The sequence below is a fragment of the Vespa crabro genome, chromosome 3 (genome assembly GCF_910589235.1).
Source record: "Vespa crabro chromosome 3, iyVesCrab1.2, whole genome shotgun sequence".
Lineage (NCBI taxonomy): Eukaryota > Metazoa > Arthropoda > Insecta > Hymenoptera > Vespidae > Vespa > Vespa crabro.
This window is the reverse complement of record NC_060957.1, coordinates 11,154,367-11,165,863: the sequence shown is the minus strand read 5'-3', so window position 1 is coordinate 11,165,863 and position 11,497 is coordinate 11,154,367. Positions and strand designations below refer to the sequence as shown.

General features: G+C 27.7%; 1 protein-coding gene across 9 annotated transcripts in view; it reads left to right on the top strand.

Moving 5' to 3' along the window:
• Positions 1 to 4,190: 4,190 nt before the first annotated feature.
• LOC124422557 overlaps positions 4,191 to 11,497 on the top strand; it is a 278,221-nt gene continuing 270,914 nt past the window's right edge. Inside the window, exons 1-3 of one of the 9 annotated variants that reach the window (XM_046959182.1) lie at positions 4,191 to 4,515; positions 5,154 to 5,204; positions 5,361 to 5,424. In XM_046959182.1, coding sequence (XP_046815138.1) covers positions 5,191 to 5,204; positions 5,361 to 5,424 — 78 coding nt within the window. In that variant the 5' untranslated portion in view covers positions 4,191 to 4,515; positions 5,154 to 5,190. Of the gene's footprint in view, positions 5,220 to 5,360; positions 5,425 to 11,497 lie in introns of all 9 variants that reach the window. The other 8 variants (XM_046959191.1, XM_046959189.1, XM_046959188.1 and 5 more) reach the window with 8 other exon arrangements.

Sequence of the window (11,497 nt, the reverse complement as noted above, 5' to 3'; positions counted from 1 at the left end):
AAGACAGAAAGTACTCGAGATAGTAACGAAGGAGAGTTTTAATTCAGTTGTTCGGTAAATCCACCGGGTCGAAGGTCTCGTGAATCGTCGCCTGTTTAGAGACTTCCGTCTCTCCTTTTTCTTATTCTTTTTGCTTTTTCTTTTTCTTTCTATCATTCTTTCACCTTTTTTCCTTTTGTTCTTTCTCTGTTTCCCTTTCTTTCTTTCCCTTTCTCTCTTCTTATTTATTTATTTACTTATTTATTTATTTATTTATTCTTTTTTTTGTTTCTTTCACGAGAAAGTAGTAAAGATGTAAGACGAGCCAGCCAATCTCCCGGACAACACTAACTTCGTAATCTAAATTTTCTTTGAGAACGTTCGAGGAAAGATAATGAAAAAAAGTAAAAAAATAAAAAAAAAATAGAAAAAAAAAAAATAGAAAAAAAAAAAGATTAAAAGAAAATAAAAAAAGGAAAACTGGCAGGATGAAGGACGTGATGGCGGGTGGGAAGAGGGTGGATAGCAAGCAAGAAAAGGGAAAGTTAAAAGCAATCCTTTTATCTTTTGCGTTGCTCATACAAAATGTGGAGTATGCTTGCGCCATTTTTCTTTTTTTCTTTTTTTCTTTTTTTCTTTCTTTTTTCCTTTCTTTCTTTTCGTTGTTTTCTTACTTCTTTTTTTTCTTTCCCTCCTTCCTACTCTCTCAGACTTTCGTAGAAAAAAAAAAAAAAAAAAAAAAAAAAAAAAAATTATTTTTAATACATCGTTTGTCTACCTATGTATATTATTAATAACATTTTTCAAAGTAATAAAACAATTATTGTTTTACGTAATATTAAACAAAAGTTTTCTCATAAATATCACGGGCTTTGCTTTCGAACGTTAAACTCGAAGTTTCTTTTTCTTTTTCTTTTTATTTTCTTTTTTATTTTTACTTTTTTTTTGTCTTTCTTTCCTTTTCTCCTTTCAATTTTTTTTCTTCAACGCCTATTGAATTTATCTCAGTTTAGGAAACATTTCGAAAGATTTTATATCGCTTGCCAAATTCTTTTTTCCTTTTCTTTTTCTCCTTTTTTTCCTCCTCACGACGTTCCAACAAATCTTTTTCTTCTGATATTTTTTATCTATTATATTTATTTATTTATTTATTTTCTTTTTATTCGATCTACAACGTTTTATTAATATTTACTTTTAATTAGGAAATATTTCAAACGAAATCTCACTATTTTTATGTTTTTTAATATCATAATAAATTACGCCAGGAAATATTTCAAACGAAACCTCGCTATTTTTATGTTTTTTAATATCGTAATAAATTACGCCATTTTTACTATGTAATTTATTTAATTGATGTAATTTGAAGAAAAAAGAAAAATAACACTTTTTTCGAGATAAATTACAATCCAAAAAGATTACAAATTTTATTCAAATTATTATCATATTCGTAATACTTAACGAACGTGCTTGTATCGTATTAACCCACAATATATTATTTTAGGTTAGAATATACATAAATATTAAAAAATGAAACATTACAATCTTAACCATTATAATATATATTGTTAATAAAATTATATAATTATATAATTATATAATTGTTAATAGAATATTGTTCTATCCTTATTTTTGAATGATATCGTACTGTTGATCGATGCAATTTTAAAAAAAATTTTTTCAAAATAAATAATAATTTAACGCGTACATGTAAATATTAACTTTGATGGACATTTATTACGCTTTAATATTACTTTAATGAACTTTTATTATGTTTTCAAATGTCATCGTAATACATTATTATATCCAACAATAACTCGAATTAGATCGACAATGCGATATATTATTTTAGGTTAGAATATACATATATATATATATATATATATATATATATATATATATATATATATATAACAATGCGATACCGTCTGATATCAACTTATATTTTGAAAACGACGTGCAATCAGATAATATTTCCGACCTTTATCATTTTCTTTATCATTTCACGAGAAAATGAACTAACGAACGAACGAACGAGAAAGGAACGAACAAAAAAGGAAAAGAAAGAGGAAAAAAGAAAAATAAAAAAAAAGAAAGAAGAAGAAAGAGAGAAAAGAAAGAAAAGTTATATGCTAAAATGGAAGAAAGGTAAGTAAAGATGACGGTTTATAGTATTAAAGTATTTCCTTTGGCACTCACCTCTCGTTTTCGACGTCGTCTTTCTTAAGATGTCTCGTTTTCGTTTCACAAAGGCCTGACACATGCACACACCAGTAGACACACACGTACACAACACATACACATAAAATAGGATGCATCCTTATAGAGAGCACGTATATGAAAGTATGTAAAGGTTATATTACTCAACTCAGCTCAACTCAAACGCACGAAAAGTAACTCTCTTTGCAACGTGACAACGACCTGTACGCTACTGAGGATACTCGCATAATTAACAATTAGTTTGCTCTTTCGTATGTCTCGTATTCTTTTCTATTTTTCTCTTTATCTCTCTCTCTCTCTCTCTCTCTCTCTCTCTCTCTCTCTCTCCCTCTCTCTTTCTTTCCCTCTCTTTCACAAAGTCACTGTTAATTATATTTTCTTCGTACACGTATATGCAAACGTTCAAGTACATATATACATATGTTAAAAATCATATGTTGTGTGTGTATATTTGTGATGTGTCAATCGTGTATACGTGCGTAAGTATCATGTGTGCGTTTTGTGTGTGTATTTATAAAATATATATGAAATCTTATACAAGTGACTCGTGTGCCTGTATAGGAATCATGAGTGGTACGTATATATAGGAATCATATGTGTATGTGTGTGTGTAGCATGTGTACGTACATACGTATGCATGAAGTAAGAATGTTATGCGTTTGTGCATATAAGAATCATACGTGTGTTATGTTTGTGTGTATGTTGGACTCAGTTGGATGATTAAATATTCGTATAGTATGTAATGTAAAAATATAATTGTACAAAACTTAAATTTTCTATTCTATGTAAATACATAAGAATCGTGTGTGCATGCTGTGTGTGTGTGTGTGTGTGTGAGTATATGGTATGTACATATGTACATATGTACGACGCAATCTCGTCGGTAAGCTTGGCACGGTAACGAACGTTAGTAATCGAAGGCTTCGTTAATTGTTGTATTCCGAAGTAAAAGGAACTAAGACAGTCTATTCGAAACGTTTGTAATTATCATCGATCACCGATCCAAAATATATATATATATATATATATATATATATATATGTATGAATTTGAATGTTGTATGATTCGAAAGGTTTTCAACTTTGCACATTCGCGTGTTTAATATGACTGACTTCAAATTCTGATTTCTGATTGGTTGGCTGTTATTCTCAATTACGAGATCTGTGATTGGTGTTGAACGTTGGAATCCATTTGATCATTTCGTTAACGGCTTTTAACGGTTCTGACTGGTCGAAAGATAAATGAAAAATAAATGACGGATGTTATATAAACCGGAAGTGATTGAGATCTTTGAAATTAGATTTAAAAAAAAAAAAAGAAAAAAAGAAAAAAAAGAGAGAAAGAGATAAAAGTTGACACAGGAAATAAAGAAATACGAGAGAGAAAAATTCGAGAGAAAGTGTAGAAAGAAAGAAAGAAAGAGAGAAAAGGAAAAAGATAAATGAAAAAAGACAAACAAAAAAACAAAAAAAAAAAAACAAAAAAAAAACAAAAAAATAGAATCATCGACGAATAAGCGATTGATCTGCATAAAATGCTAGGAAAAAAGAAATTGAGATAGTTTTTAACCCATCTAACAACCGAAAGAAATTAATAGATAATTAAAAACGTTTGAAAATAAGATTATCGAGTTAATATGATTGGTACGTAATGATTAAGAACTTCGATCGAAAGAAAAGGAGAACGTAAAAGGAAGAGAAAAAAAAACAGTCAAACGTAACAAAAAAAAAAAAAAAAAAAAGAAAAACAGAAGAACAAAACAAAAGAAAAAAAAAGGAAAGAAAAACAAAAAAATATCATCTACGAATAATCGGTTGATCGGTCGCCCGGCATTTCGACCAATGACATGCGCGTTAGATTGGTCGGCGTGCGGCGGTCGAGTGTTGTAACGGTTAGGCGGCGGTGGTGGTGGGGGGGTGTATGGAAGCTAGGATAGTCATGGTGGGGGTATGTTCGGCAAACGAGAGAGCGGGCAAAAGCGGCGCTCGGCGCGTATCTCGCAGTATCGTGTTGACCCTCGACCGGAGAGGATACGCGTCTTCTTACTGATTTTTTTTTAAGTCGTTGCCTATCTTCACTCTCTCTCTTTCTCTCTCTCTCGTACACACACTCAGTTACTCACTCACTCTCTCTCTCTCTCTCTCTCTCTCTCTCTCTCTCTGTTTGTCAGTCAGTCATAATTCCCTCTCTTTATCGTACGCGTGTTTCGTCGTAAACTCTAACGCGCGTAAAGGGTTCGTCGTCGTAGGTCGTGTGTCTCGTACGTCGTGTTTGCGTGCTTGCGTGCTTTTTGCGCCTGTTCGACCGTCCTCGAGAAACGTGAGAAGCTCCGTTGCTTCTAATTTCTCTTTCTCTATTTCTCGTACGTACGTTCGTTCGTTCGTTCGTTCGTTCGTTCGTTCGTTCGTACGTTCGTACGTTCGTACGTTCGTACGTTCGTTCGTTGGTTCGTTCTCGTTGATTCGTCGCCGTTCGTTGTAGACGACGAGTCCAAATTCGTGCGCGAACAAACCGACAACGAATAAAAAAATCTCCCTGTGAATTCTCTGTCCGTATTTTTCTTTTTTTATTTTTCTTTTTTTTTTTTATTTTTCCTTTTTCTTTTTCCTCCGTACCTTTCTTCTTCGCTTTGAACATTTTTGAGAGGAAATTTTTCTTTTTTGCAATCAAAATCAATCCAATCAATCGATCAGTCAATTATTTAATTAATTGATTATTATCATCGCGATTGTTCTTCTTTAATTTTCTATTCTTTTACTTTTTTTTTTTTTTTCTTTTTACTCTCTCTCTCTCTCTCTCTCTCTCTCTTTCCCTCCCTCCCTCCCTCCCCCTCCCTTCTCCTACCTCTTTCTCTCTGATCGTTCGAGAACGGAGAGAGGTTGTTGTTATTGTCGTTGTTCTTGTTCTTGTTGTTGTTGTTGTTGTTGTTGTTGTTGTCGTTGTTATTGTTGTTGTAGGGAGAGAGATGAAAAATAATAGTTGCGTTCGAAAATAATGTTGTGTGATATGTGAGGTGTTATTCAGTTCAGTTTACCATTTCTATATATTTATATATATATATATATACATATACATATATATATATATATATATACACATCCGTTTATCTATTTATCTATCTCTCTTTATCGCGATTTTTTTTTTGTATTCTATCCTACGTGAAGAAGGAGAGGAAAAATCGTATTACTTTCTGGTGAAGAGATTTTTATTCCCCTTTCGTCGAACGAGGTAAGTTCCTGTTATTTTCTATTTTCTTTTTGCTCTCATTTTTTTTTCTCTTTTTCTTTTTCTTTTTTTTTTTTTTTGTACCTCTTCGTTTTCTTGTTCCTCTGTTTTCTTTTTTCTTTTTTTACTTTTCTTCCTTTTCTTTCTCCATATCTTCGTAATTATATTACATGCGTATATTCGATTTATACCAGTTAATGATATTTTTTTTTTTTTTTTTTTTTTTTTTAAATCATTTAGTGAGCGATATATATATATATATATATGTAATATCACACTCGTATTATCGTTCTTCCACGAATTTAATTGATCTTGCAATTTCGATGATGTTTAATGATTAAGTTTCTTCGGGTGTTGTAATTATGATCGTAAACGAAAGTTCGCTCAGTTTTCTTTTTCTTTTCTCTCTCTCTCTCTCTCTCTCTCTCTCTTTTTTCGGATTTTATTTTTTTATTTTTCGATTTTTTTTTTTTTTTTGTCAAATCGTTCTTCGAGTGTCGTCGTGAACGAAAATTCGTTCATTTTTTTTTTCTTTTTTTTGTCAAATTGTTCTTCGAGTGTCATGAACGAAAATTCGTTCATTTTTTTTCTGTTTTTTGATCAAATAGTTCTTCGAGTGTCGTCGTAACCGAAAATTCGTCCAATTAATATTTTTTTTTTTCTTTCTTTTTGGTCAAATCGTTCTTCGAGTGTCGTAACTGAAAATTCGTTCAGATTTTTTTTTTCTTTTTTTATCAAATCGTTTTTTTTTTATCAAAATTTGGTGTGGCCGTATCCGAAAATTCGTCCAATTTTTTGCTTCTTTTTTTCGTCTTTTTATGTTTTTAATCTTTTTTGTCTTTCGTCTTTTTTGTCCTCTTTCTTAATTATTTTTTTTTGTTTTTTTTTTGTTTTTTTTTTTGTTTTTTTTTTTACTTCTCAATACTTTTTCACTTTCCTCAATTGCTGATGTTGTCGTCATAATTATTTTATTTGTATTATTACAATAGTTATCCAAAATGAAAGAAAAATTTTTTTCTTTCATGATTTTTATTAACTTAATTGCTTGAAAAAATTGCGTTGAATCGATCAAGAAATTACACGATCGTAATTCTAATTGTCAAATTATTATGAAGGATTTTTGATTTATGAATATTCTAAAAAGATTTTGATTTATGGTTATTTGGAATGATTCATTTTATTTACTTCTCTTTCGTTCTTTTTTTTTTTTTTTTTTTTTTCGATTTTAATTTCAATAAAGTTGATTTATAAAAGAAATTGTAGAATTGATCGAGTTATACGATTGCTATCGTTTTTATAAAAAAAAAAAAGATTGAATGATTTTATGATTTATTAAAATTTGTAGAGAAATTAGTTGTTATTCTTTCTTTCTTTTTTTTTTTTTTTTTTTTTTTTTTTCATTCGAGAAACTTAATTCATGAGAACTCGTTAGTATTAATTAAGTTGCGCGCTTAAGTTGTCGTTGACAAAAAAGAAAAAAAAAAAAAGAATTGAATGTTTTTTAAAATTATGAAAATTTGTAGAAATAGTTTTTTTTTTTTTTTTACTTCTACTTTGAAAAATGTTAATTCATGAAAACTCATTAGTATTAATGAAGTTATAGTCGCTAGTTGTGGTAAAAAAGAAAAAAGAAAAAAAAAAAAAAAAGACTGAACCATTTTTGAAATTATGAAAATTTCTAGAAAAAATATGAAAGATAATTCGTTTCCCTTCTTCTTTTTTATTTTGGGGAAAAAAAATAAAAAAATTATTTCATGAAAACACGTTGACATTAATTGCGATTATTGAAACGTTGCGAATTTCTAGGTAATTTTTTTTCTTTTTTCTTTTTTTTTTTTTTTTTTTTTTTTTTTTTTTTTTTTTTTTTTTTTCGTTCAAGTTAACAAAAAGAAAAAATTTAGAATTATATAATAGAATCAATCGAATGTCGTAAGATCGTTATGTATTTGTTAAATTCAACTTGTACGTTTCGTTTGTTAAGGAAAAATTTATAGAAGAATAATGTTCTTGTTATTATTTCCGATGGAAAGAAAAATAAAGAAAAATGATTGCTAGTTCGATAAAATCGCAAATTCCATTAACGCCAACTCGCGTATTCTTATATGGGTACAACGTATGTATTAGTAAAGAATATAAAGCTTCGCTGTTTGTTCGTTCCATTTACGTGCTGTTTTTTTTTTCTCCGTCTTTTTTCCTCCTATTTCTCATTTTTTTTTTTTTTTTTTTTTCTTTTTTTTCTTCTTGTTGTCACGGCCGCACCTGTTGTTAGAACAGAAGTATAGCCCATAGTCTTTCCACGAATCCACTATCGCGTTCTCGTTACCAACAAGGGTGAAACAACTTAGGATTAACTACTTCAATGTGAACCGATATAAAGATCCTAACGTTTTTATAATTTCTATATACGCATGCATACATTTCTTTTTTCCTTCTCTTTCTTTTTTATTCTCGTGTATAAGCATAATTAATTAAATAGGTATATATATATATATATATAATTATTATGTATTATATTATTTATTATATGTAATTATACATAATTATGTATAATATATAGTGTATATATATATATATATAAATAAATAACGTATAATTATGTATATATATATATATATATATATATTATTATGTATATATAATTTGTATGAACTATATATTATTACATTTATACTGTTATATATTATTGTTACATTTATATTATTTATATTATCGAATTGGATATATAATTGATAATATAGTCGGTATATAATAGAGATAAAATTTGTTATAGACTTTTGATAGGTATTAACATATAGAATATGAATTTTATTATTTATATAAATATATATTTATATATATTTATATATATATATATATATATATTTTTTTTTTTTTTTTTTTTTTTTTTTTTTTTTAAAGTAGATATAAGTACATACATACATATATATAGATTGAATTGGATATTCGTATATAACAAAATTTATTTTTAACTTTCTATTCGCATAAATGTACGAATAGAAATTTATATATATATATATATATATATATATATATATATATATATATATATACTGCACTGAATTGCTTACATATACAATAAAATTTGTTTTCGACGTTTTATATGCTTATAAATGTACATAGACAATGTATCTGAGATGAAATGTAAATTGTTGACAACGTAGCCCTTTTCAAAACTTCTCTTTTTCCTCTTCAATTTTTTCCTCTTTCTTTCTTTTTCTTTTTTTCTTTTTTTTTTTTTTTTTTTTTTTTTTTTTTTTTTTTTTTTTTTTTTTTTTTTTTTTTTACGCACCGAGACCTAGTTTTCGAAAACCTACGTTCATTTTTCACGAACCTATTCGATATTGTAAATTGCTGTCGAGGGATTGATTGATAAACGATTTTAAATCGATTCGATGTAGATGTTAGATCTTATACGAGCCGACAAAAAAAAAAAAAAAAAAAAAAAAAAGAGAAAAACAAGGAAAGAAAGAAGAGAAAAGTCCGAAAGAAATGATCATTTCCATTACTGACGTAATCATTAATTGAAACTCGATCGGTTGACTTGTTTACGCCGATGATCAATAATTCATTTCGAATCAATAAGATCCTTTTAAAACGTAAGTTAGCGTTTTATCGTGCATTTAAAACGTTCCAAAATATTTTTAATATTTAATATTTACTGTCGATCAAATGGGAATATATGTTTTTATAAAAGAATATGCCATTGGATTCGACCGGAAAGATTCGATTTGCGTTTGTTCGAGGATTTTTTTTTCTTCTTTTCTTTATCCTTCTTTCTTTCTTCTTTCTTCTTTTTTTTATTTATTTATTTTTTTTACTTTTTCTTTTTCCTTTTTTTTTTTTTTTTTTTTATTTTATAGGAAGAAAATTGGAACGAATGAATTGAAATCTTATACTGTGCAAATGTTTAAAATTTCGTTCGAAAGAAAAGGCAATGTATTCTTTTTCCCTCTCATTTCCTCCCCTCTATCTCTTATTATCTCTCTCTCTCTCTCTCTCCTCCCCCCCCTCTCTCTCGTGTTCTCCCGTTTCTCTTTCGGTTTCCATCAGTTTTTCAATGTAAAAAGAAAGGAACTTTCGTATAAGGGACTTTACAGAACGAAAAAGTTTCCCGAAAAGTCGAAATCGAATATTTTTCATCTCTTCTATCGTCACGTTATATATATACATACTATATACATATTGTATATAGTATATAGTACATACCTACTATATACATATTGTATGAAGTATATAGTACATACATACACGTATATATAAATGTATGTATGTGTCTATATATATAATGTATGTATTTATGTATGTATATATGTATATATGTATGTGTCTATATATATGCTAATATACATGCATACGTCTCTATATATATGTATAAATGTATGTGTTTATATATATGCGAATATATATTGAGTCGTCCAATAAATATGATGTCGGAATTATTAATACGACCTGGATACAAAAAATTCCTTTATTCATTTGGAAAATTAATTACACTTTTTCGAGACTTTTTAGATTAGCTTTCTCTCTCTCTCTCTCTCTCTCTCTCTCTCTCTCTCTCTCTCTCTCTCTCTCTCTCTCTCTCTTTCTCTTTTTAATCAGAACATATAGAACTACAATTTGACAAAAGAAAATGTTATAAAGAGTATAATTGATTTTTTTTTCCAAAATTCACCTTTTGATTTTTGTCAAAGCGTAAAATTGCTGATTGAGGAATTTTTTTTTTTTTTTTTTTTTTTTCTTTTTTTTAAGGAGAATATTTGCGAAAGAAAATTACCCTAAATAAATCTCGAAAAAGTATTAATTGTTATATTGTACAATCGCCTACGGATTTTTTTTTAACTAAGAATCACGTGTTAAATAATTTATTGTTATACTAATTGTTCGAGACGATTATATAAACGTTTCCATTTTTTCACTCCTCTCCTTTTGCGAATTCTAACCTCAAATAGGATAAAGAAAAAATAATTGTTCTAGTTCCTTCTATGAGGTTTTTATTTAATTATCATCGGAAAAAGAAAAACTTTCATTTTATTTAGAAAACTTTCTCACGTATTTTTCTACAGCAATCATTCCAAGAGTAGTACTAAAACTTTAAGTTTAAAGTTAATCAGTGGTTTTCTCGAGTAAACATCGTTACGAAATATCTCGACTATGTAAGTTGTGTGGAAAACAGGGAGAAAGAGAGAGAGAGAGAGAGAGAGAGAGTGAGTGAGAGAGAGAGAGAGAGAATATTAGAAAGAATAATATGACGGCTTTTTTTATTAGTTCGTTATAAAAGGTATATAATAGATTAATTGATTTTCGTGTAAGAACGTGTGTTAACTAATTTTTTTTTCTCGATGCATAATGGTTGTTTATTCTTTCCAGTTTGTATTTTTCATTTATATGTGTATGTATATTGTCCATGTCTGTTTTATTTTCTTTTTTTTTTTTTTTTTGTTTTTTTTTATTATTATTTTTTTTCTAGTTTTATTTTTTTCTTTTTATTTGTTTAATTTTATTTATTTATTTTTGTTTTCGTTTTCTTTTTCTTTTTCTTTTTCTTTTTCTATTATTTATATACAAGAAAAGAAATGTATTATTTTTAAATATCTACTCACACGTGTACCTGTTCAAATTTTTTCGTTACTTTTTTTTTTTTTTTTTTTTTTTTTTAAATCAATACATACACATACGCAAATATTAATTAATCAAGTGATTCATTCATCAGAGATTAAATTATATAATTAATATAATAATATTAGTTTATTTAAATTTAATTGTTTGGCATAAACGGAAGATAATTATTTGGTGGAAATAAATAAATAAATAAATATATGTATATATATATATATATATATATATATATATATATATATATATATGTAAATATAAACATGATTTGTCGATATTATATTGGCGATAAACAAAAAATAAAAAAAAGGAAAAAAAGAAAAAGAAAAAAAAACAAAAAATGAGAGAGAGAAAATTTTTGTTTCGAGAAATAGTAGTGGAGATCTATTTTCGACGGGGGAAACGCGCGCACTCAAACACGTATTTCATTACTTACGGCCGAATGCGTATTTTACAACTTGTT